Source organism: Anser cygnoides, chromosome 3 (assembly GCF_040182565.1).
Source record: "Anser cygnoides isolate HZ-2024a breed goose chromosome 3, Taihu_goose_T2T_genome, whole genome shotgun sequence".
Classification (NCBI taxonomy): domain Eukaryota; kingdom Metazoa; phylum Chordata; class Aves; order Anseriformes; family Anatidae; genus Anser; species Anser cygnoides.
In genome coordinates, this window is record NC_089875.1 from 95367883 (window position 1) to 95393349 (window position 25467).

A 25467-nucleotide genomic window follows, 5' to 3' on the forward strand; every position below is an offset into this window, starting at 1 on the left:
TTAGGGTAAATTATTAACAAAATATCTTAGCTTGTCTTTATTTTATATGTTTAATTTTTTTTAAAGGATGACTTATGCCTTCCCTTTATGCCCACACCCAATTTGTAGAAAACCTGTCTGCCAATTAAATCATTGAGTTCTGTTATCAGTCTTCCTTGCTTCTGAAGTGTTTGACAAGTTTCCTGAAATCAAAATTTTCCTTCTCTTTCTTGGCAGGGCATTTAGTTCTAAGGCATTTATTTATTTATTTATTTTTCTGACATGAAAATATGATAGCATAGTAGCACTTCAGTTGCTGACATTCTCCATACATTCTTGAAAAGATGTATAGTCAATCAACTGTACTGCACATGGAGTAGAAATTGTGTAAAGATTGCCTACAGTTACACTGGATTTTGAAAATTTTACAGACCAAATTTCTTTACAATTGTTGTACAATGTCTTCAAAACCTTGTGGATAAATTTATAGACTGTTTTTTCATCGGGAAAAAATAAAATTAACTGAAAAAGAAAATTCAAAGCAGCATAACAAAAAATATCTTGAGACAAAGAGCAGTGGGTAATACAAGAAGTCTGAGCATATTATTGTAGCAGCTATTAATTTATTTTGAATAAATGGTAGTTTAGTAGCCTTAGTCTAAGAAAGAATTTTACATGGTCATTGAACATAATGCAACACGTTGTGGCAATAGACTTTGTTCTTGAGGTTCTTGAAGTTTTAACAGTTTGAGATCAGTTAAGCATCTTTTGTTTTCTCTCAAAATCATGATACTAAATTTTCTGTTGGGGGAAAATCTTGAACAAATATAGCCAATAGTAAATGTATACTTAAAGCTAATTAAAAATAATTAAATTGTCTAAGTAAAAACAATTTTATTTACTCCAACTGTAGACGTTTTAGTTGCACAATAGCTTTAATTCTGCGTCGCTGTGGGAGGTGCAGAGAGCTACTCCTGGAGGTGCAGGATGGCATTCGCTGGCAGAGATAGTCCCTTCCCCTCAGGACCGCCGGTGTCCTGCGCTGTCTCCAGCTGTGCACAGCAGCCGCGGGCAGACATTTCCAGTGCGCTGCTTAAGCAGCCGTGCCTGCTTGCTGATGCTCTGATCACATCCTCAGGGGAGATGCTGTCTCGCAGCTCCAGCACAGGCATGCTGCCGAGGCCGCACCCCATTAGCAGGGCACCTCCCCGGTCCCCGCAGAGTGGCGGGGGGCCGGGGAACACGGGGAGAGAGACAGAGATCGGTGAAGCCGCTCCGTGCCCGGCGGGGCGGGAGGCCAGGGGGCAGCGCCGGCGCCTTGGGCCGGCCGCGATTTCGGCACCACAGACTGTGTCGGACGCGGCTTCAACACCACGGACAGCGCCCGTCCGGGTGTTTCAGCACCACGGACAACGCACGGGTTCAGCACCGCGAAGAGTACCGGGGGTTCAGCACCGCGGACAGCGCCCGCCCGGTTGGGTATGGGCGCCGCGTTCCGTCGAGACATGCGGACACGGGCAGATGGACAGCCACAGCCACGCAGACACACGCTCATAACGCGCACGCATAGGCACAGCCACGCACGGCCACCCACACGGCCGACACACGGCCACAGCCGCCGGCACCCGCTGGCACGCCGGCGGAGACACGGGGACACGACCCACGCGGGCGTGCAAAGCCCCAGAGCCCCCCACGCAGCCGCAGGTGTGCCCACGCCGTGACACAGGGGCGCACGGCTGTCTCTCCCGCACAGACACAACATCCTCGCGCACGCACTCGCACCTCCACCGCAGTACACGTGCTCGTGCTCCCGCGGGCACCCCCGGGAAGCAGGGCCACAGACACAGCGGCGCGGCCAAGACACACGCACACGCAGTGGCACACGCACGCACGCACACACACATACCCCACATGCTCCCGCAGGCTCCCACGGCCACGCACGGCCACTCGACCACACGCACACATACACACACATACACACGCACACACACACACCCATACACACGCACACATACACACGCACACACACACGCGCACACACCCATACGCACACACATACACACACGGCCGCACACCCAGCCCCGCGCCCTCCTCCCCGGCGCCCCTCCCACCCCCGGCGCCAGCCAATAGCGGCGCCGATCTGCCCCGCGGGGCCCCGCCCCCCAGAGGGCTCCCCCACCAATAGCAGCGCCGCGGGGCGGGGAGCCCGCCTCGCCCCGCCTCCCTAGTTAAGGCGGCCGGGGGGAGCGGGTCGCTCACTGGCGGGCGGGGAGGAGGAGGAGGAGGAGGAGGACGAAGAAGGTGGGGGGGGGACGGGTGGGAACGAGCAGTGCGAGCCGCACGGAGCCCGGCACCCGTACGGCCCCCGCCCCCCGCGCAGCGAAGGGGGGAGGCGGCGCCGGGGGGGCCGAGGGCAGCGCCCCGCCGCGGGAGGGGGCGGCCGGGGCTGCGCTGCGCTGCGCACCTGCGGGGCGCCGAGCGGGGCGGGCGAGGAGGAGGAAGAGGAGGAGGAGGCGGCGGTGGCCGGAGGCGCGGAGCCAGCCGGCGGCCGCGCAGCCCGCCCCCGGCTTGGCCAGCCGGCGCGGCCCCGAGGAGATGGAGCAGGAGAAGTACCTGCCCGAGCTGATGGCAGAGAAGGACAGCCTGGATCCCTCCTTTGTTCACGCTATGCGCCTGCTGGCCGACGGTAAGGCTCCGCTGCCGCCCGACGCGGCCCAACGCCCCCTATCCTATCCCATCCCCTCCCAATCCCATCCCATCCCCGGGGGGTTCCCGCGGAGCCTCCCCGCTGGGAGCAGCGACCTGCGGTTCCCCTGGTGGGGCTGGGCAGGCAGGGCTTGGGGGGCTCCGGTTGCGTTTTGGGGCTCCTCTTTCTCGGAGAGCTCGTCGCGGCTCGTTCCCCGGGCTCAAGGAACGAGGCTGTGGTGCTGCTGGCGCTACTGAGCCCCTAACAGGGCGCTGTGATGGGCGCTGGTGGCATGTGGCTCATCAGTTTCGCAGCACGGTTTCGCCCAGGACGTGATGATCTTGGTTTGGATTCGTGTTGTGATCTGGGATATGCCGCTTGTAGCGTTTGGCTCTGCACTCTAGTTAATTCTGTTCACCTCACTTTGGTCGAACTGGTTCAGGGGATCTTCAGAAAGTTTGCAGTTTCGTGGGTTTTTAGACAACTGCTCAGTGTAGTTATTGAATGTAGGCCTCGTAGTACAGTGCCTCAACTTCCCCAGAAGCGTAACCCAGTGGGTTCCCCTTGCACTTCTCTGTTTCTTCTGAGGCCCCCAGTATTCATTTAAAAAATCCCTGTTAAATCTGGAAAAGAAGTGACAAAGGATGATGCATTAAGCAAGACAAGCTGTTGAGCCCTTAGATGAGATCAAGGCAAGAAACCTATGGGTAGGCCCTTGAGGGAGTCACAAATTCAAATCACCTCACAGTCAGGGGAAGTGAATGACTTCCAAAGTTCTGTTACATTTTAGGGACAATCAAACTATTTAAAACTTATTATGCTGGCAGTAAATGTCCTTCCCTGTGTCAGCAGTCTGTGAATTGTCTTCCTTAAATACCTGTTTTATTGATTGTGAATGAATGTACTGAGCCCAGGTTTTATTGGAGTGCCCCTGTTTGATAGCTCAGAAATTCAGGGTGAACAAATACACGTTCTGTGCACCTTTTTAATAACTATCTTGCTGCTGAAGTGACAGATGTATTATTTTTTATGGTTGTTTTTCTAATAAAACTACAAGAAACATAAAAGTCTGTATTTCCTATAGGGGTGTAGTTTTTGCACCTTGCAGTTTAGTCTTTTCCCAGAGGGGGGAGGTATCTGCTGAGTGTATGCATGCGAAAGATAGAAAATGCATGAAGGACATCATTGAAAGTGTGCAAAGTAAAGTTTTTAAAATAAACATGATCAAAATGGGTATTTCTAGGAGTCAAACCCATGCAGAAAATGTATTTTGGGCAAATGTGAGTTTGAATAAAAGATTAATCTTCTCTTTTCCTCTTAAAATAACGAGGACTAGGTATATGTGGATTTTCAAAAGATGAAGGTGAGCTGTCTGTGGAAGCTGTAGGGAATGCTAATGTGAAATTCACACCAGATACCTGGCATTATCCTTCAAAACACCATCTGTCAAGCTTTCTAGAGATTCATTTTAGAGTCTAAGGTATGATAGCTATTGAAACAGTTTCACTAAAGTAAGAGTATAACTAGTTAAGGAAACAAGAGTGAATGCACTAGATGCTGCTGGGTATAAATAGAAAATGCATGGAACCAGCAGATTTTTTTTGGTGCCAGAAAATGAGTGCAAGGATCTCTGTAATACTGTATTTCTAGGATGTCTTAGCAATGAAGTGATGCTTCCGGGCTCTGGGCTTCTATTCTTTAAAAAATAATATGTGAGCTGTTACATCACAATTGCAACCAGGTGTTGCTTTTGTGGCATACTAAGCTGTCATGATTGCCAGTAGATTTTGTATAAAATGTGTAAGTGTAGCTTTGAAGGTTTTGGCTTCAGAGCTGAGAGCCTCAAGCTTTCACTCTGGCTTGAAGTGCTGTGATTTTTCATGTCAGCAGCTAGAACCTGGAGTTGAGAGGATTCATGCTGCTATGTGAAAACACAGAAGGGCAAGCAGACATTACAAAAACATGGCTTCAATTATGACACTAGATTTACTTGTAAAGATAAAACCTCACTTTTCTCCCCATTAATTCTTTGCTTCATTATGCCTATTTTAAAAACAACAAATTTCTTACGGTTTTTGATATCTAGATCTGTGTGTCTGTGTTCTGCAGGTTGACCAGTGTCAGATGCCTACTTGAATCAGTAGATATTTACCCCTCACCACTGAAAGATGATGTGTAGAAGTAATTTACGTTAGTCCTTATCTAGGCTAGAGCCTCCCTTTTGCAATGTACGGTGAAACCCACAGAAAAGGGATGCTTCTCGAGGCAGAGAATGCACATACTTATCAGACAACACAAACAAAGGTGAGAAAAGAGGTATTAGTGCTACTTATGTATAAAGTGTGAATCATAAAACACAACTTCTCTAAAAATCACAGGTGAATTCTGAAAATGAACCCAGCCTCTTAATGACTAAATGAATACCTGAGTCAGAAGACGTTATCCCTCACTGCGCCCCCCCGCCCATTCCCCCTGAGGTCATTACCTGTTTTGTGTAGGAATAGCTCCTAGTATAGTATGATTATTTTATCATTAGAAATGGAAAAGCCATTTAGGTCTTCTATTAGAAGGACGTGTGAATTGTGGATGGATGATGATCGTTTGCCTCTGTGTGCATTAGTTTAAAAAAAACTTTTTGCAAAATGCATTGAGCATTTATATTTATGCTATGATCCAGCCAGCAATAAAACCAAAAGACCTCTTTTAATTGTAACTGGTTGCCAAAACCTAAAGGATAGGCAAATCTTTGCTCTTTGGAGAGGATTTTTCTCTTTTAGTTGTGCTATTCTGTGTACCAGATTGTTTCATGTTTGTGCCTGGAAGAGACAGATGGAAGAATCACACTGTTTTGTGGATAGTTTTAAACAATTTTATTGTAAACTGCTTTTTTTTTTTTTTAAGGTGAGATCATACTGCTTCTAGTGATGGGATCTGTCCTCACATGCTGGATCAGGATAACTACTTGGTCAGATGAAAAATGTCAAAGTGAGAAGAGCATCTTTGAGCAGTACCTCTTGTGCATGAGTTGTGTTTATGTCACAGCACAAACTCGAGATCCAGCCAGATCTCAGAGCTGTTCTAGTGCTACATCCCATTACAGTCCCTAACGAGTGACACTGACATACACTGTTTTTGCATATATGTAAATTATTTTAAATAAAAAGTGTCAGTTAATTGTTTATATATTGCTTGGGACAAGCCAACTTTATATTTGTAATTGTGGCTTTGGAAATCTTGTACCGTATATTATTAAAGCCATATCTTTGTTTTCTTATACAAACACATAGGAGAAAGACCTATTGGAAAGAGCTAGCCAAAGAAAGATCATCTCTCCCCATGGAAATATCAGCATTACTTGGGTAATGAGGTAGCTAATTTCTCTCTATATAATGACAGTACAATTGACCTCAAATTGTCAGTTGGCATTCTGAAGGCAATGAGAGCCAGGCCTTTAACTCTAAACTTGAGTTAAGTCCCTACATTATTCCATGTGGCATAGCATGAGTTTGTCAAACCTCCAGTCACGTCAGTTAGATTCATATAGCTCAGCTTCATAAAGCTCCCTGTAGGACAGGGCATGATTATTCAAAAGATGTATAATTACTTAACATTTACACCCAGTGAGCATTAGTAATGCCTTTCATACAACAAGGCTGCAACAATTGTTCTAGGTAGCCTGAAAACTGCTGATGTAATGCAAATTCCTTTTGTCTTATGATGAGGATTTCAACTGATATTTTTGCATATGTTGAACTTTTTTTTTTTGGACTTTTGGAGATTAATTTGCTTTTCATATGGGAATGCAGATTTCGTTCATAACCGTGTGTTCCTATTAAAAGCCTTGGGGAAATAATAAGGTCACTACATGAGAGCTATTTGTCTCGGTGATGTAGAAAAATAAGATTGTATCCTTAGCCTAAGATGTGAAAGGCTCTTGGTCAAACCTGTGACCTGCTGAAGTCAGGCCTCTGATACTTTTTAGTTTTCTGTAACAAACTACTTGTGAAAAGATATTTACAAATTTTATTACCTTACTGTCTCTTAAAGTCTTTGAATTCAAATAAGATAAATATAAAATGTTAATGTAAACACATAGATTAATATTAATCTGTAAGCAGTCAGTTTTCTGCTTGTTGTGTTTATTTTTTTCCTGATATTTATATCCAGTGAGAAGAAATCTGTGTTCATAGAATAGTTTGTATTAATCATTGTTTACTTTGCTGTCCCACAAAATGCAATGTGAACGACTGGAAGGTTGACTCAGGAAACGTGCTGATGTTTAGAGCATGTATTTTAGAAATCAGTTTCATTAAAAACTAGATTTCCAGAGCTATTATTTGGATCTTATTCAGTAAAAGGGGATAGCAGGGCAAACTCTAGATGAATACAAAGTACTTATTATTTTGGTAAAGCAGCTGTGTGCTAGGTATCAGAGACTCAATTCAAAACTTACTGAAGTTAATGGGAATCTTTCTGTTGCCATTTATGGGCTAGCTGGCAGTCCTTACACAAATCTGATGTATTGATTGATGCAGCTAATATATATGGAATAATGAAAAAGGATATTCTATCACTACTGCTGACTTTTGAAATGAATGTATGTTTCAGTCTTTAAATGTTTTTTTAAAAGGTAAATTGTTGTTTTACTGTAGTATGACAGCATGGTGTGCGTTCATAATCTTAAGGAAATGGTCTGGGCTTTCAGAATGCAATGTAGATAAGTCCCAGGGGATAACTGGTTTTAGCAAAAACAAAATAGTATAAAATATTAGACTGAGTAAATTATCCTTGCAGAGATCTGAAGCAGTTTAGGACCATTTGATCTGTGATCTTAGAAAGCACATCCTTTGAAACACAGTAAATTTCTTTACAAAGAAGGAACTATATAAATGCAATAACTGAAGGCTAGATTCTGATACCCTTATGAGAGAAGTAGTGCTTCACTCTTTAAATGGTGCTATTTGAATCAGTGGAGCCGCTTAAGGTGTGATTCAGTGTGGGAAGCAGAATTTAGTACCAACTGTTTAAGAGAAGGTCAAAGGCATTTTCTGAGACTGAGGCTTATCTGGATAGCCATAGCCTCAGCAACATTCCAGAATGCACTGTTTTTTGGCAGCATGAATGTTTTACTCAGAAGGAGAAGAGAGATTTTATTTGTTATGGGAATTCCTTTAGTATATTTATTTCATTCTCTAGCTCTCCTTGGTGTATTAATTTGGGGAACACTTACCACAATTGTCCATTTCTCTTCCTTTGTGCATCAAAATAGATATTTTTAAGCTGAAGAAACTCAGAAATTGATATAAGCAGCTGGTACCAAGAGAAGGAGGAATAGCTAATTATATAGCTGAATAGAAAATGAACTGTTAACTTCCTAAGCATTTAATACCTGCATAATATGTGGAATAGTGGCCATCTGTAACCAGGAGGTGGCATGGTTGGGCTCCACATACCAAAATAGAGCTTCATGTCCCAGCACCTCCTGGGAAAGGGCCAGTCTGGCCCATCAGGTACATCCTGTTCTTGTGCACTGGATGTGTGCTTCTCTTGTTTCAGCGATATGCAGACAACATATACTGATGACCAGATTTGCTATAACAGGCTAGTTGCCTACAGAATCTGATAGGTTCAATAGTGACCAGTGCATAAGACTCCTGAGAAAGGCTAAAACATGTACATAAAAATAATATGTCTACCTAGCCCACTAAGCGATGCAGGAAGAGTAAAATATCTTTCACGATATCTGCTGAGAGACAGGTTTCAGGCTCAGTATGTTGGGTCTTATTTCAGAATGCATAAATATTGCTGTTGCTGGGTAGTTCCTGTACAATGCTTGGTAAAGTAGGAGCGCATCATGCTTTCCTGTGCCTGGCAGCTGTACCTTAGGCTGAAGGCACTGCCCTGATGAAGCAATGTTTCCTTGACCTGCAGGGTCACTGCAGTAATCCTGCATTTCAGTACAGGGTGAGTGTGCATTTTTTTTTTAAAAGGCAATTTTTAACTGTTTCAGTTCAAATCTCTTTTCAACAAGCTACTGAATTTGAAGAAAAAGTCAGTGTCCTCACAGCTGACCTTAGTATATATATTTCTCTTACTTACTCTTGATAAAAAGTAAGTAATTAAAAATGTTTTTCTTGGGGATTAATAAAGTATGTGTAATAGAAGTTGTTTTGTGGACTGATCCTGCCAAAGCAGTATGAAGGTATGTGCTCATCTTTTGTTCACATGACATTTTTCAGCCCTTGGATGGGTGTTGTGGCTTAGAGCTCCATAACAGAATAGGTGAGGATGTGGACAGTTTATAAAATGGAATAAACTTTAATGGTGCTTTAATGGAGCTACAGTACAGTCTTTGGCATATAATCAAATAAGAACTGTGGAGGACCAGACAACTAAAGAACCTTGACACAGGGGTAGAAGTCTGAGGTGCATAGTAGATGGAGATTTGATGTTTTTTCCTCGTACTATGTACCTCCAATGAATACCCTTTAAAACTTTCACCTGGAAGCTGAAAACTAATACTGAGAGATCTTTGAGGTCTCTGAATGAAAGTAACTGCATAAGAAATGTGTATTCTTATTACTTATGAAATTATTCTTTTTAAATCATCAGACAAAAATAATCCTGGTTATTACAGTCTTCCATAAATTCTGTCATATTTTAATTAGAATCCTGATGGAACTGAGTACAGCTGCTTCCTTATCCTAGAAAGGTGTCCATAGTGGAACTAATAAAAGCCATGAGGATAAATTATCTAAGCCTTCCGGTAAATTAAGCCAAAAAAAATCTCCTAGAATAATATGTCTGTTCTTGATTTCCAAGTTTTGCTGTTAAAATTATGTTTTTCAGTTTGAGTACTGAAAAAATATCAAGAAAAACTCATAGCAATGCTATTCTAGTAATACTGAAGGTAGATCATCTGCATTTAAGTAAGATGATAAAAAGTTTTGAGGGTCATATGTGGATCAGCATGATACAACAAAAGCCGCCATAAAAAAAAACTCAAGTGCTCTGCTTGTAGTGGGCCTTTCAGTTTGTTTTTTCTTGCGTTAACATGATCCAAAACCTAAAAGACAGAGGGCAGGTCACTGCTGCCTTTGAATTTCTATGCACCTGCTGAAGTGTGCATCAATAGAACAAGAAACTGAGGCTAGAATAAAGGTTACACCTAGAGATGTAAAGCTCAAGAGCTTTTGATTTATCCAATAATTTGAATTCTGGAGATTGATGTGGCTATTGGAGAAAATAATACTTTATGCTAGCCTGCAAAAGATTGATTTATAATCTACATTCCTTCTTTTATCTCTGCTTTGAATCAGTAAGGAGAAGAATTCTGCTAGTTCTATTGCAGAAACAGTTTGGATTTGCTAGCTGGTGAAGGCAGCAATGTTATCAGCAAAAAAACCAACAACAATGTAGGGGTCAGAGCTGCTGGTTCATAACTGGTCAACTTCCAAAGAGCAGCACTGGGAATGAGAAGAAAAAATGGCTCCCCTAGGAAATTTGAACACTGGAGAAAGAAAACCAAATCCCACTTTGACAATAACTCCTAGTTTAATGCTTTCAGGATTTCAAATACACACTTTCCAAAGCTTTTTCAAGTGCTTGAAGTTAAAGAACTTGCTATGAAATCAGGGACCCTGTGTATGTTTCAGAAATGGCTTTTTGATGTTGAAGAACTTACTTTCCTTCTTACTTCTTAAAGTGAAGATTTTTACGCTCCATATTTCTGAATATCAGAATGCTTATTTTTCTGATATTTCTGATTGTTTCTGAGCAAATTAATTTCTGGCATTTTCTCTTTAGGATTACAGTAAGTACTTGATGCTGTCTGGGCATTGTGCCACATATTCTCAGTGGTCAGGGAGTGAACTCCGTAGCTGGGAAAGAGTCAGACTTCATATTTCTGAAATACACAGGACTGTGCTAATTTGCTGCAGCTAGGAAGTTGCCATCCCTAACTTACCAATTTGCAGTTAAAACTGATTTTTTTTGCTATCTCTACCAAAATAAGCAGCACCAAACCCTTAAGTGACTTACTGAATTACTTAAATGACTTTATTGGCTCTCAGAGGCTAAATTTAGGACTGATAACATGAAGGAGAATTGCAAGGGCCTTTTCTCCAATGTCTTCAGATAGCTGTTCATCAGAAAAATAGTTAATTTTGGATAAATAATGCTTATTATCCTGGTGTATGCATGGGACTGAAGAACTGTCAATACATTTGCAATTATTTCACTAATATTTGTGTGTAAGCTTCATACTTCAGGCTTTATACTTCAGCTTCATAAGCTTCAGCCTTATTTGAAAGAACTTCCTACTCATACATGCAGATCAGGATAAATATATGAATTGTATATCCATATTACATATTTGTTTTTATGCTCAAAACCACCATTGTAAGGTTGCTGTGCTCAGTTCTGGTATTGCTCGGTCTCTTCTCTGATCCTTCACGCTCATGTTTAACAAGATTGTCCTGTCTCTGTAAATACACTATTTTGGAGTGTCCTGTAATTCACTCTATTTTGTTTGTCGGGGTCCTCCAAATGCTGTATTGCTGCTGTTACTGGGGTGGCTTTGTTTGCTGCAAATGGTAAAGGCACAAACAGATCAGGTTGCAAAATGCTCTAAGAAACTTTTAGTGATTAGTGAAAAAAGAAAGGGATCCCTAAGTAAGCAGGGAATGTCACAAAACAGGTTACATTTTTGTTACCTTTCTTTTTCCAGAAGAACTAAACTTTGAGGTTACCAGGTTATGCAATAGTTTGTATGCACAAACCATCAGTTCCAGTGTTAAAATACCCTTGCTGCCCCAAAGTCTACGAATAATCTGAAATATGTCAGGTACACGGGAATTATGAGTCTAAGCTTTTCCATTGCTGCAAAGATTTTGATGTAATGCTTTTATAATGAGGAACCATTCGTACTGTCAGCTGTCTGAGTGCTTCTTGTGGTGGGGGTGGAAGGAGATATCACATTAGAAAGTGGAAATGGACCAACTTGATTTAAAAGTGAAGCATGAGCTTGATTTGATTCTGCAACTGTATAAACACTAAGAAGTCCTGAGCTGGAAATTAAGTAGAGACTAATACCAATTTTTGGCTGCAGCTTTCTGCTTCTTGACAATTTGTCTCTGTCCCTTCTCGTGGCCTTTAAGGGTTTATGAATAATTAAAAAGAGGGAGGAACTGAGAGGAAAGGAACAGAAAATAAAGGAATGGTGGAAAAATGAGAGAAAAACAATGGCAAATTGTTACAGTAATAGAGGAGAGTAGCAATACAGAAAAAGAAAAATGAAAAAATCTCATTTAATAGGTATAAAATGTTTAGCTACTTTAGCTTTAAGAAACTTGTGACAGCTAGAAATCTCCAACCTTTAAACTTCAGTGAGGACTTCTGGAAGCTTTCAGTTAAGTTTTATTCATCTAAAATGGATATATCAAAGCTGCTGATAAGCATTTGAAAAACACTTATCCATTTATTTAAGAAATTAAGATGAGGTTCAAGTCTTTCTGAAAAGCTTCTGTGAATAATTATCATTTCAATACTGTTGTATTTCATGTGTTTAGGGATGCTATATGTGTCTGTGCCATATATATAATTACATTATGCAGGGATTAAACACAATATTTTGCAGAGGTGTTCCCAATTTTATATTAAACAGCAACTGAGATTTTTCCTTTTAACCTTTAGAGTTCTCTTGAAATATTATCAGTTAGTGGTTAATCTGTTTACATTTTCTATTTTAAAGAGTAATACTGTTACATTGAACACCTTACACTTCTACTTATAAAGCTTGTCTGCTTCTTTCATAAGGTAATAACCATTCAAACATTGCATTAGATTTTTCATCAGTGTTATGAGCTGCAAGCTTGTAAGCCCTTTTATTTGCTTATCTCAGTAGCCTCATTACAGCTGAGAAGAATTGTCCAGATTCTGTTATTTCAGTACAACTCCTCCAGCTTTTTCATTTGCATTGCCTTCCCCTGGCAGCTGACATCTCCCCCAACTGTGCTCCAAGCAGTTAATATAATTAGAGAACTTTCCACTCCTCAACCACTTTGATTCTATTTTATACTCTTCTACTATCCCCACAACCTCAGTCAAGTTTTTTAATTTTAATTTTTCCCATGGAGACTTGAGTTGGAAGTAAAGCTGGTAGCTTTACTGGAGAAGGATGTCAGAAACAGAAGGAATTATGGTGAGAAGAAAGGCAGGTGAGTGGATAATGTATCTGTAGTAGAGAGGAGGATCAGTAGGTAGGGAGAAACTTGGAAAGACAGAGCAGGGCACATCGAAGAGGTGAGAATGAAAATTAAATTGGGAACTCTTTTCCCCTTAAAAGGCCATAGTGCTTATATAGGTGATATACTTCACTTACTATGCACTCATCTATACACTCATCCATACATGTAGATAAATAGTTCCTGTGTGTATATACTTTCCTACAAAAAAAAAAATATAAAAAATAGCGGTACGGTAATGCATTATCTTAGAGAAAAATCTTTACTTCTATGATTTAATTATTCATGTCTGTAGGCCATACCCCTTTGTGCATGCCCCAGTATGGAGCGGATAATTCAGTGTAACAGTGCTAATGGTGCTTTGATAACATTATGTTAATCTCATAGGGATATGCACTTCAAGGCTTACTATTAAAGACGTAGTGACTCCTGCATATCGTATATCAATTGAGATAAACTTACACCGGTGTTTGAATTTCTAAACCTTCTTAAGTGTCCCCCAAGTTAAATGTAACTCATCTTCTCACAGAAATGTAGTTCAAAGTACACAAGCTGCAATTATGAAATAACTTCTTAGCTAAGGATGAGATGATAGTTAGCATTTTATCCAGCCATATGGGACTTCAGAGAAGAAAGAAGAGGTATGCCGAGATTATATTGGAAACAGTTTCTATTGTAGTCTCTACCTGAGTAGAGAGCAGCAACCTTCACAGTGATGTAAGCAGCAAGTTTTCCTGTGTCTTTAAAAGTAACTTGTTATCAGTAAACTGAAACAAACAAACAAAGAGATGGTAAAAACTTCAAACTGCAAATAGTATAAAGATTATATAAAGCAGTAAGTTAAAGAAAAAAGGACTTGATTGGCACTTCTGAGATTAGATTGTTTTAAGGTAATATCAATTTTTGCATTTTACTGATATTACTGATTTTACTGCATTTTACTGGTAAAAGAAAACAGTTGCAATGACCCTAATTGGGTCATTTAAGTTTCAATAAACGCTAATTTTCCTATCTTAATAAATATGAATGCTTAAAAGGTACTTTGGGTATGGCGTTTCCTATTTGCTACTCAATTGAAAGTGACAGGCTTTCTTCAGTGGTCTCCAAAAATACATTCTTGACTCCTGATTGTACTCACAGAAGGTTTCTGGGGTCTCTGCCAACAGGTAGAGAGACAGAGGACAACAATACTTTAACTCTATTAATATAATAAAGCCTTACTCCAAACCTAACAAAATAATATTAAATGAGATCATTTCCCTAAGCGGAAAAACTATGTACATGCTAAATAACGATACATTGCTAAATAACACTACTTGGTAAAAAGCAAGCTTGATTAACTCTGAAACTGCTGACACCTGTGTTATATTGCCTCTACTTACAACTACAGCTTATGCAGCATGCTACCACTGATACCAAAATGATTTTAGAATCTGAAAGACTATAATGAAAGTATCTTTGAGCTGATCACTTGCCAAGAGGTAAAGTTTTGATATTTCTTCCAACATTGCCCAACACTCAATCAATGAACAAAGACAACAGAACTTCAGTCATGGTCTGCAGTAAAAATTTCAGTGTTATCGCATTTGTCCTAAAAGCTTTGCATCTGGGTAGCAGCTGACTATCAATTTCTCTTCTTGGAAAAAGTAAATGAGTAAGGTAAAACAGTCTCAACCTGTGAGACATCTCTGTGGCTTGTGGTGTTCCACGGGGTACTCTTTGATCTGGCTGACAAATGGCCCTCTGGAATTTAGTCCTTCATTTGAATGCAGAGTAGTGCAAATGTCATTACAAACCCATGACCTCTGAATTCTAAAACTTCCCCCATCTCATGATTTAAAATTATGTAGCCTGAGGTGCATGGACTAGGAAAAGATGTTTGGTCCAGAGGCATGTCACAGCACAGCCAAGATGATGATCAAACCCTGAGTAAGAGTTATTCTCAAAGAAAACCAGTACCATTTTACAGTTACAATTTACTGGAGACCTTTAAAAATAATTATTTGGTGTTTGCAAATATCTGTTCAATGATGTTAGATGCCTAGAATTAAGAATCTTGTATGTGTGTGTCATAGGTTTATTTTTGGCTGCCTTAATGCTGTCATAACAATATTGTTTTTTCCTTAAAGAAAAAGGACAACTGCAGGGGAAAAAAGTGGAGCCTTTAATATCTATTTGGGTTGACAAAGGGATATCTTTCAGCTGTTTTGGACAACTGCACAAGCAAACCAATAATTAGAAAAGATTTACTGATAATTCAGCACTTGAGTTCAGTTAATTTTTAAGATTTTTCTTGTGCCTGAACACAAGTTGTAACTCCTGTTCAAGTTGATTATTTTTAGCTCTGTGAAAGTACAGAATTAACCTTATAGATACTGTATTGTATAAACAGGCTGAGAGATGATGCAGCACATACCTTCTTGAGAAAAAATTGGAAGATGTATTTAAGGAACGTAATTACTGCTAATGAATGAAAGAAGGATTCTTCAGATGTTGAAATACATAATCTATCTGATTGATGGTACTGCTTCATTTGAAATGGTTGAATATGCCATCCACACTACTAATATTTTCTGCATGCCATCTTGCTAATATGAGTCATGCCTGAAGATATGTTTAGCAAAATATGATGAAAAACTCTCCTATAGTAGTGGACATGCTTGAGTCTCACAGCTCTTGAAAGCTGGTTTGCCAATACAGTAGACTGTCCGATGGTTCCTTCCTACTTTTAGATACAGGCTTGTTATTGATTTTTTTTAAAGTATTTTAAGTTTTCTTTAGAGCTCTGTGTAGTTCTTTCCCCATATATTTCCTTGTTGCAATATCCCTTTAGTTTGTATCCCTCCATCCCTTTTGTTGCAACATGTCATAAGGCCCTTCCTTTTTTTTTAGTTTTAATTTTTCTTAACTAATTCTTCTGCCTTCGTTTTACAAGTGATCTTCTTGTTATGTATCTATCTGAACATACTGTGTCTATATAATTTCTTTTCTTTATTCTTTCATAATCTTTGCACTTTCACTTTCCTGAAATGTTGTCCTGTGTCATGTAATGTCCTTGTTTAATTTACAAATTTAGTTTACTAGTTTTTTATCACTCCCTGTTTGTCAGGGAACTGACCACTGAAAGACAGAAGTAAATGGTCTGTAAGTGCTATCAGGAGGGTTTGGAATCTCTTTTGGAGATGCCTCCCAAAGTGTCCCTCTGTTCATACTGTGTTCTTGTTGCCTGCTCATTCACAGTTTCAGCTTGGTGCTGTAACCTTTTCCTTCAACATGCCCATAAAGACACTTTCTGTTGTTGTCACTACTGTTTTGGTGACCTCTGGCCTTTTTTAGTTAAGTATCAAACCCATCATCTCTCTGACCATTCTCTCCATTAATTTCAGAAGTTTGTGATTATCTCTGCAAGAATACCAATCAAGCACTGTTCTTTCTCTTGTAAGAATGTGTCTTTTACTGTATCTCTTGCAACACACTCATGTTCTAGGCATGTCATTGGTTCTTAAATAGCAAGCTGTTTCAGCCCACTTTCTGATTTTATTCTACCTTTTATTCACCCACACATTGTATTTTAACTTCAACAACTGTCAAACACATTGTTGTACAACATGTATCTTAATCACTCTTCTGTCAGTTGTCTTGCTTGTATTTTTGGCTATGATGTACTGAATTCGCAACTTCAGAAAACTAAGCAGAGAGACAATAACAGCCTGCACACTTATCATAGAACCACAGAATGACTTGGTTTGGAAGGGACCTTAAAGATGACCTAGTTCCAACTAGGTGATCTTTAGGCCATTGGCAGGGATGCCACCCACTAGATCAGATTGCCCAGGGCCCCATTCAACCTTACCTTAAACAATTCCAGGGATGGCGCATCCACAGCTTCTCAATACCAACATATCCTGTTTTTCCAAGTTAAAAAGAAGACTGGTATATTCAAGTTACGAAATTATAGGGCTGCAGCAAAGAAGACTGTTAATGGATAGGAAGGACAGTGAAAGGGGAGGGAAAAAAAAAAAGAACACTGGGCTGGATAATACCAATTTTGCTTTGAGGAAAAAATAAGATTTTGAGCTGGAAACGAAAGTATACACATAAGACATCAGTGCCTTTCACCTTTGTGGGTGAAAGTTAAGGAACACACCAATAAGGGACAACATGTGGTTGGGGTCTACTGCAGGCCACCCGATCAAGGGGAGCCTGTGGATGAGGCATTCTTGCTTCAGTTACAAGTGTCATGGTCGCACACTCTCATCCTGATGATTGACTTCAACCATCTGGATGTCTGTTGGGGAAACTACACAGCAGGCTGTAAGTGATACAGGAGATTCCTGGAGTATGTTGAGGATAACTTTTTGGTCCAGGTATTAGGCAAACTAACCAGGAGGATTTCTGAAAATTCATCTTAGTGTGCTGAGAAAATGGTGACGGTGGTATGCAGGAATATGCCACATAAATGTACACCTGACTTGTCTTTTTGGTGCTTGACAAAAGCTAAAAATATACTTTTATTGAAAAATGTTACTTTGCTGCCATTAAATACTCTCGGTGATAAGTGAAATAATATAGCTACAGCTGTTGTCATGTTACTATATGTTACCTTACTGGCTGTTAATCACACCTTAATATTTTAGCTTTCTCCATAATGGATTTTTTTTTATTAACTGTGGTTTGTCAGGTACTTGTTTTATAACACCTATTCCCAATGCTCTTATCTTGCTACTGCTACTTGTCCTTTCAGTGGGAAAGGGCATTTCAGGGAAGATTTACTGAGGACACAGATGGGAATCTTAGTCATCCAGTTACCATGTGCATTCTTTGTCATTGGCATGGTCCTATTGTTGTGCAGCACCATTTGAAGAAAGGTTTTGCTTCTGCAGAATTTTTGCTCTGATGATATCTAATGCATTTTTTTTTTTTGGAGTCTGAAATCGTGACCTTCTCTAAGAGTTTTGTGTAGTTATATTAGAAAACTTGCTGCTGGTGTTCAAGCTAGGAGTGAGATCATGACAAACATTCTAATTTTAAACATATGATGCAGAGTGTGTATAGAAAAGTGGAAAATGTGTATGCATTGTCAAAGCCACTTTTCAGTCTTGGGATCCTCCCTGTCCATTGTTTGACATCAGTTTTCTTCTAGAGCTCTACAAAATTTGAGATATAATGGTAATGGTAAAATGATGCTATTAAAGTAAATGGAGTTAACTCTGCAGAGCTGGTTGGTTTCGGGTGGTCTTTGCATGGTTTGGAGGTAGTGGAGAGGAGAGCAAATCATCATCTTTAATGTCCCATGAAGAAGAATTTTCTTTTCCTGTGAATTCACTCACATTGCCTTCAAAGTACAAATTCTTCTTCCCTTTGTAAAGACTTCTTAGACTTTTGCCTGGCGTGACAAAACGTACGTAAACCAAAAAGCAGTGCCATTTAAAAATCTGCTGATTCAAAAGAATAAAAGCAAAAAAAGGTTTAATGGTTTATAAGAAAGTTCAGGTAGAAAAAAACAATTAGTTGTCTCGTGTTTAAACGGAATTTCCTGTATTTGGATTTGTGCCTATTGCCTCTTGTCCTGTCTGTCTCTGGATACCACTGAGAAGAGCATTGGTCCAACTTGTTTGTACCTTTCCTTCAGTTATTTATAGACGACGCTAAGATCCCCCCTGAGCCTTATCTTTGTAGGTTGAACAGTCCCAGCTCTCTCAGCATGTCCTCATGAGATACTCCAGTCCCTTCATCACCCTTGTGACCTCTCCAGTAGCTCCATACCTTTCTTGTACTGGGGAGCCCAGAACTGAACATAGGACTCCAGGTGAGGCCTCACCAGGTCTAAGTAAGATCACCTCCCTTGACCTGCTAGCCACACTTTTAATGCAGGCCAGGAAGCTGTTGGCCTTCTTTGTGACAGGGAAACATTGCTGGCTCATGGTCAGCTTGGCAACTGCTGGAACTGGCAAGTTTTGTTATGCAAAACTGCTTTCCAACTGTTTGGCATTCAGCTTGTACCAGTGCATGGCGTTATACCAGGTGTGGGACCTAGCATTTCCATTTGAACTGTTCAAATAGAGTAATTCATTTGGAAGCGACCTTCAGCCCTTTACAACCGCATGTATCACTACAGGTTGGGGGATGACCTGCTGGAGAGGAACTCTGAGGAGAAGACCTGGGGGTCCTTCTGGACAACAGGTTGGCCATGAGCCAGCAGCGTGCTCTCATGGCCAAGAAGGCCGATGGGATCATGGCATGCATTAAAAGGAGCGTGGCCAGCAGGTCAAGGGAGGTGATCTTCTCCCTCTACTCTGCCCTGTTCAGGCCTCACCTGGAGTACTGTGTCCAGCTCTGGGCTCCCCAGTACAAAAAAAGACAGGGATCTCCTGGAAAGAGTCCAGCGGAGGGCCACAAAGATGGTACGGGGCCTGGAGCATCTTCCCTATGAGGAAAGGCTGAGAGACCTGGGTCTGTTCAGCCTGGAGAAAAGAAGACTGAGAGGGGATCTTTTCAATGTGTATACCTGAAGTGTGGAAGACAAAGGGGTATGGCCAACCTCTTTTCAGGGGTTTGTGGGGATAGGACAAGGGGTAATGGCCACAAGTTGAAGCACAGGAAGTTCTGCACCAACATGCGAAAGAACTTCTTCACAGTGAGGGTGACGGAGCACTGGAACAGGCTGCCCAGGGAGGTTGTGGAGTCTCCTTCTCTGGACATATTCAAGGCCAGTCTGGATGCCTACCTGGGCAACCTGCTCTAGAGAACTTGCTTTGGCAGGGGGGTTGGACCCGATGATCTTTTAAGGTCCCTTCCAACCCCTACAATTCTGAGATTCAAAGATCATCTATTCCAACTGCTTGACCTCTTCAGGGCTAACCAAAAGTTAAAGCACATGAAGGTACTGTCCAAATGATACTTGAATACTGACAAACATGGGGCATCAGCCACCTCTCTGGGAAGCCTGTTCCAGTGTTTGACCACCCTCACAGTAAAGACATTTTTCCTAATGCACAGTTTGAACCTCCCCTGGTGCAGCTTTGTGCTGTTCCCATGTGTCCTGTCATTACTTACCAGGGAGAAAACACCAGCACCTCCCTCTCTACTACTTCTGCTCAGCAGGTTGCAGAGAGCAATGAAGCCGCCTCTCAGCCTCCTTTTCTCCAGACTACACAACCCAAGTTTTCTCAGCCTCTGTTCATAAGACATACCTTCCCACCCTTTTACCAGCTTTGTTGTCCTCCTCTGGATGGTTTCAATGACCTTAACATCCTTTTTATACTGTGGAACCCTGAATTGCACACAATATTTAAGGGGAGGCCTCACCAATGCTAAATATAGCAGGAGAATCACTTCTTTTGATGGGCTGGCTATGTTGCATTTAATGCATCCCAAAATGTCATTTGCCCTCTTGGCTGTCAGGGCATACTGCAGGTTCATGCTGAGCCTGCTGTCAACTGACAACCCCAGATCCCTTTCTTCTGAGCTGCTCTCCAGCCACTTGTCTCCCAATCTGTGCTTGTGTCCAGTGTTACTCTGTTCCAGGTACAGCACCCAGTATTTACCCTTGTTGAACTTCATGTTGTTGCTGATCGCCCACTGCTCCAATGTATCTAGATCCCTCTGCAAAGCTTCTCATCACTCCTAGGAGTCAACAGCACCTGCCTGTTTAGTATTATTGGCAAACTTGAGGTTCCTGTGAATGTCAATAAAACCCTGTTTTATCAGTCACTACTACCAGTGTTGTCATCTGCAAACTTGCTGGGGTAGCAGTCTGTCCCATCTTCCAGGTGAAGAATGTTAAATGGTATTGGATCCGATATGTGCGTTGTAAGGGCTTTAATCTTTAATTGAATGCTACCCTTACCTGGATTCCAAATTTATTAATTATGAAGAACGTAGAGAAAACATGCAAATATTGACAAGATAAGTGAATAGACTGATTTTTCCCTGGTTTATGATCTTCCCTATGCACTTAATGGAGTTAGGAAGATTAGTATGACAAGTAGAACAGTAGGAGTCTGCACATATTTAATTTGATGCAACCTGTTCCTCGTGAATTGCTCAGAATACATATTTGTCTAACAGTTACAGGGCTACTTCCAAGATAAGTATTTAACTTCCTGAAGATTTTTTTTTGTATTTTCTCCTTTTGTTATGATGTTTCTTTTGATTTTTACTGTGTATTTTTTAATACTAGTCTGTTTCAGTCTGCTAATCTAGATTCAGTTAACAGCCTCTTCTGGTATGTTTTAGTTTGTCAATGATTGACTTCCTGTATCTTTCTTCATAGTTTTGTCAGTGGCATCACCAGTGTTTTATGCTGGACTCTGCTATGTTGACAGGCTTTAATTAATGTTGCCTTCATCTGAGACTTCAATTATCAAATTAAGATAAATTTTAGTTATTTTCATTGTCTTAGCATAATTATGGCTTAAAAGAAAACTGATAAATTCATTTTTATATGTAGTTTATCTAGTCTTACTTTGAAATATATTGTAAGCACCATAAAGAGGGTGTTCATTACAAGTGGGATGACAGAGGACTACTGCAAGTCTGCAGACCAAATAAAGTATTACTGTCTTCAACCGTAAGTTTAAGACTCTCATACTAATATATATGGGTGGATGTTGAAAGGGAATAGTATAAGTTTTACCTAGAATCATAACACCGAGTGACTGCAGATGTTTTTCTAGCTCACATAATGAATGTACAAGTGAGGAGTACCCCTAGTTTGCTGACTCCACATTGTGGATGCCTCCTCTGTGGGCTTTCTGCTCTCTTCCAGCATATATATTTATATTTGCTTACAGTGAGATCAATGTTGTTTAATTCTATTCATTTGATGCTGGAACTTTTTCTCCAGATTCAACAAGGCTAAATTGCTAACCTACTGCAAAGGTTTGAAAAATAGTTTCACAAAACTAAAGCAGCTTACTAACATTAATCTCTAGTGATGATCATATTTGCAAGCTGAGTGCCTGTTCCTGGTTCCTGTTTGCTGTAAGAACCTTCATGTTCAGTACGTTGTTTTTGTTCCCACCCCCCCCCCCCCCCCCCCCCCCCCCCGATGTCCTAACTTCTTTTTGCTGGAGTTGTTGCCTGCAGTAAAGAGTTTTATTTAAAAAATGTGATATGTCTTTTAGGGCATGATGGGCTGCAGGTAGTATTTAAACTGCCACTTGCCAAATCACGTTTTGCTAATCATTTCTGCATTTAGGTCAGATCATAAAATTGCTACTGGAAGTTCTTGCAGCCAGCAAAGAAAATGAAATGCAATTATCTCAATGACACCAATAAATATGAGCTCTTTAACCTGAGCTTTTAAAGGATACTGCTATAAGCCCATATCCATAGCAGTCAAAGAGATAATTACATTTTGAGTAAGTCAAACATCTGTTTTATGTTTTATAAACTGTAGTAGTAAAGCTTTGTTTGATCTTCAGCCTGAAGTGTCCCCAGCAGATCACCTCAAAGTCCACCAGGGAGTGGAAAATTACAATTTAGACATCAAACTGTAGGGGACAAAGGGGAAAAATGATGAAACTTTTAAATTTTTTTATGCTATACACTTTCAAATTTAAGTACAATATTGAAAGTTTGATAGGGTACCCAAAAGTTGTGAGTAGCAAATATCTTGTGTGCATGTAATTTCAGCATAAATCTGTGTATGTAGCTGACAGAATTTGAGTAAAACCAAACAAATTCCTATCTTGTTATACATTTTCTCTCACTATCTTAGTGCATTGTTTTAAATTCAGTTTTGTTAAATTGTTCTTTCAATTTTACCAGTTGAAAAAATTAGAGGGGACATGTTTTGGCAACATCTTTCCAGATTTGGAAAATTGGAAAATTATTGGAAAATTGGAAATTTTTCCAGTGCTACCAGCTACCATAAGGCAATTTCTTTTGCTCCACTTGCACTACTGATAGCTGAGGATGTGATGGGAAGATGTTCAGCCTAGTTAGAAAGACTTGATGTCACTGATGCATGGTTCGTGGACCATGGTACGGAAAGATAACGGCCTTATGTGGAGCAGATACAACTTCAGTCAGGATTGTTTGAGCATTGTGCCATGTCTTACCTAGTTTAATATAAATTTCATGAGTTTCAACTAATTTGCAAACACCTCATTCATCAAGGTGTCTTTAACCTGCTTTTTCCCAAATCTGATCCTAGATTTTTCTCTTTTGATGGTAGTCTTACCATGTTAATCATCTTATTATAGCAACCTTATTATTTATTTATTTATTTATTTTATTTACAGAGGCTGAAATAAAAAAACTAATTAGCTCTGGGTGTCTTAATATCATTTGTTACTAGCTTTAACTTGCCTCTTGCTAGTCGGAAATAGGGTTAGTAGGGTTTGTGTACACTTCAGTTTATTCTAAAAGCATGACTTGGTTTATGTTCTTGACAAGAATTAAAAAAAAATGAACAGCACCATTCCTAAAACACAGTGCTAGTAAATCTAGATATCTTCTCTATGGATGAACTTCTGAATTTTTGAAGTACAGATTTTCAGTTATATGAAACACCAAATTACAGCAAGAAACAGCTGAATAAGAAAATTATAATATTGAACTAACATAGATAAAGATGGGTGCTATAAATGAATCATTTTAAGTAGTTTTTCTACCCAAATACAGCTGTTTTCCTCTAAAACCACCTTTTCTTATGGATTTAATTCTCACAAAATTACGATGGTTATTTACAGTCTGAATTGAAATGGAAACAATCATTTACAATTTTCAGGGATTGAGAAACCGAAAGTTGTTTAAGTCAGCAAATGAGAATGCCAACTGGGAGTCCAGATTTGACAAGAGCTGCAAAGACATGTGAAGGAATTCAGACAGTCAAAAAGCTTGAGGGCAGTCGTTACTTAGCAAATACGTATCTGTGTAGCTCTGAGACCAGAGTTTACATAGAAATAGGCTTATAAATGCAAACAGTATTTGGTGGTATTTGACAAGTGTTTTTGTTTATGACCTACAAAAAATTCACAGGATTACTGACTACAGTTAGCTGCAGTAATAGTGATGAGCCATAAAAATGAATACAATAAAATGAACCCAATTAGATAAAACAGATACTTTCATCCCGTTTGCCTGTTCCATACCCTCAAGGTTTCCTTCCTATTTCCAACTCCTATTACTAGAGCTTTACAGAAATACAGTTCTAAGGTGTTTTGAACACAGGAGGAGGCTGTTGGTGTGCACTCATCACATGGTCAGCTATTGCTGTTTTTCATGTGCTTAATGGTTTCATCTACAACAAGCTAATTGTTTCATTTTCACTTACATTTTCCCCCATTGGTTCTGGAAATAATGGGGGAATAATAAAATATGTGTACACACACAGATATATTTTTGTGTGTGTGGAAAAAAGACAACAGGCAAACAGTAGTTAGCCAAAAAACTCTTAAAAAAAAAAAAAACTACAACAACAAAAAAACACAAACAAAACCGCTCATCTCTGTCTGAAGACAGTATGACGTTATAGACTGGTGTACTATAATTCAGCAAAAATTATTGAAACAGATTCAAGTGATCAGTAACATTGATTATTGGGATAACCATGCCCATAATGTAGCTTTTTGTTCCTAAACAATTCCTCCCCAGGAGTCTCACGTATATTTAGTTTGCTTGGAGGTGAAACTCTCAGCTGATTATTTCTCTCCTGTGCTGCTTCAGCTCATTTCCCCCTAGCTGCCAGAGAAGGCCACTATTCCCTAAGCTGTTAGGATCTTCAGAGGCATTTTGCCTCTGTTCCAAGCCCCTTTCTCTCAAGTCAAGAGGGTGGAGAGATGCCAGTAAGGAGATGCTGGGGAGGGGAGGTTGGGGAGCTGGATTTTCCATTAGAAGTGTAGCATGTACCTCAGTCCATCAAGTATTTAGAGAAAATAAGGTTTGATTGTGAGCTTCATGTTTTCTAACAAGGAATCAATCATGTTTTCAAACCTGATATTTGAATTATACCATTGAAAACTGCCATGAAGTTGTGGTGAACAAGTGGATTTGAGCGTATATTTTGTTGATGGGGATAGTTTCATCTGCAACACAACAGTTTAAGATCAGTTATTGGTATATACTTTTTTAGCTTGTTTTAAATAATTATCTAGTCTTTTATAAAGTAGTCGTCAGTCTTTTACATCAAGGGAGATTATATTGGTCGAATATACATAGAATATAGCTTTCTAATATAGTAATATACTTTATTTTACTTTCACTTTCTTTAATGCACTAAAATGAGAACTAGAATAATTTCATAAAACATCTGATTGGATTGAAATAACATTATTCATAGAAACAGCCATATGAAATTATCTAGGTTCAATTCACTTCTGTTTCATTGTCCTCTAATTTCATTTATGAACTAGATTATAAATTTCATAGGGTGGGGACTTTGCCTGTTTGGTATCAGTGAAACATCATATATGCTTTTAGAGCATTATGCAAATTTTAAGTACCCTGAACAAAACAATTTATGAAAGTGGAGAATTGGTGTGGCATGCTGTATTTCTTAACCAATACTTGTACTGTTGATGGCAGCATCACTGATTCTTAGGAAATGAT

The 25467-nt window shown here is 40.0% G+C and overlaps 1 protein-coding gene across 11 annotated transcripts in view; it reads left to right on the top strand.

The window, feature by feature from the left end:
* Positions 1-2269: 2269 nt before the first annotated feature.
* KHDRBS2 (KH RNA binding domain containing, signal transduction associated 2) overlaps positions 2270-25467 on the top strand; it is a 378305-nt gene continuing 355107 nt past the window's right edge. For 7 of the 11 annotated variants that reach the window (XR_010830533.1, XR_010830531.1, XR_010830534.1 and 4 more), the window contains exon 1: positions 2273-2665. Coding sequence is in view for 4 of the 11 variants with exons in the window: in XM_066994744.1 (XP_066850845.1) it covers positions 2575-2665 (91 nt within the window). In the remaining 7 variants the exon portion in view is untranslated. Of the gene's footprint in view, positions 2666-25467 lie in introns of all 11 variants that reach the window. The other 4 variants (XR_010830537.1, XM_066994745.1, XM_066994743.1 and 1 more) reach the window with 3 other exon arrangements.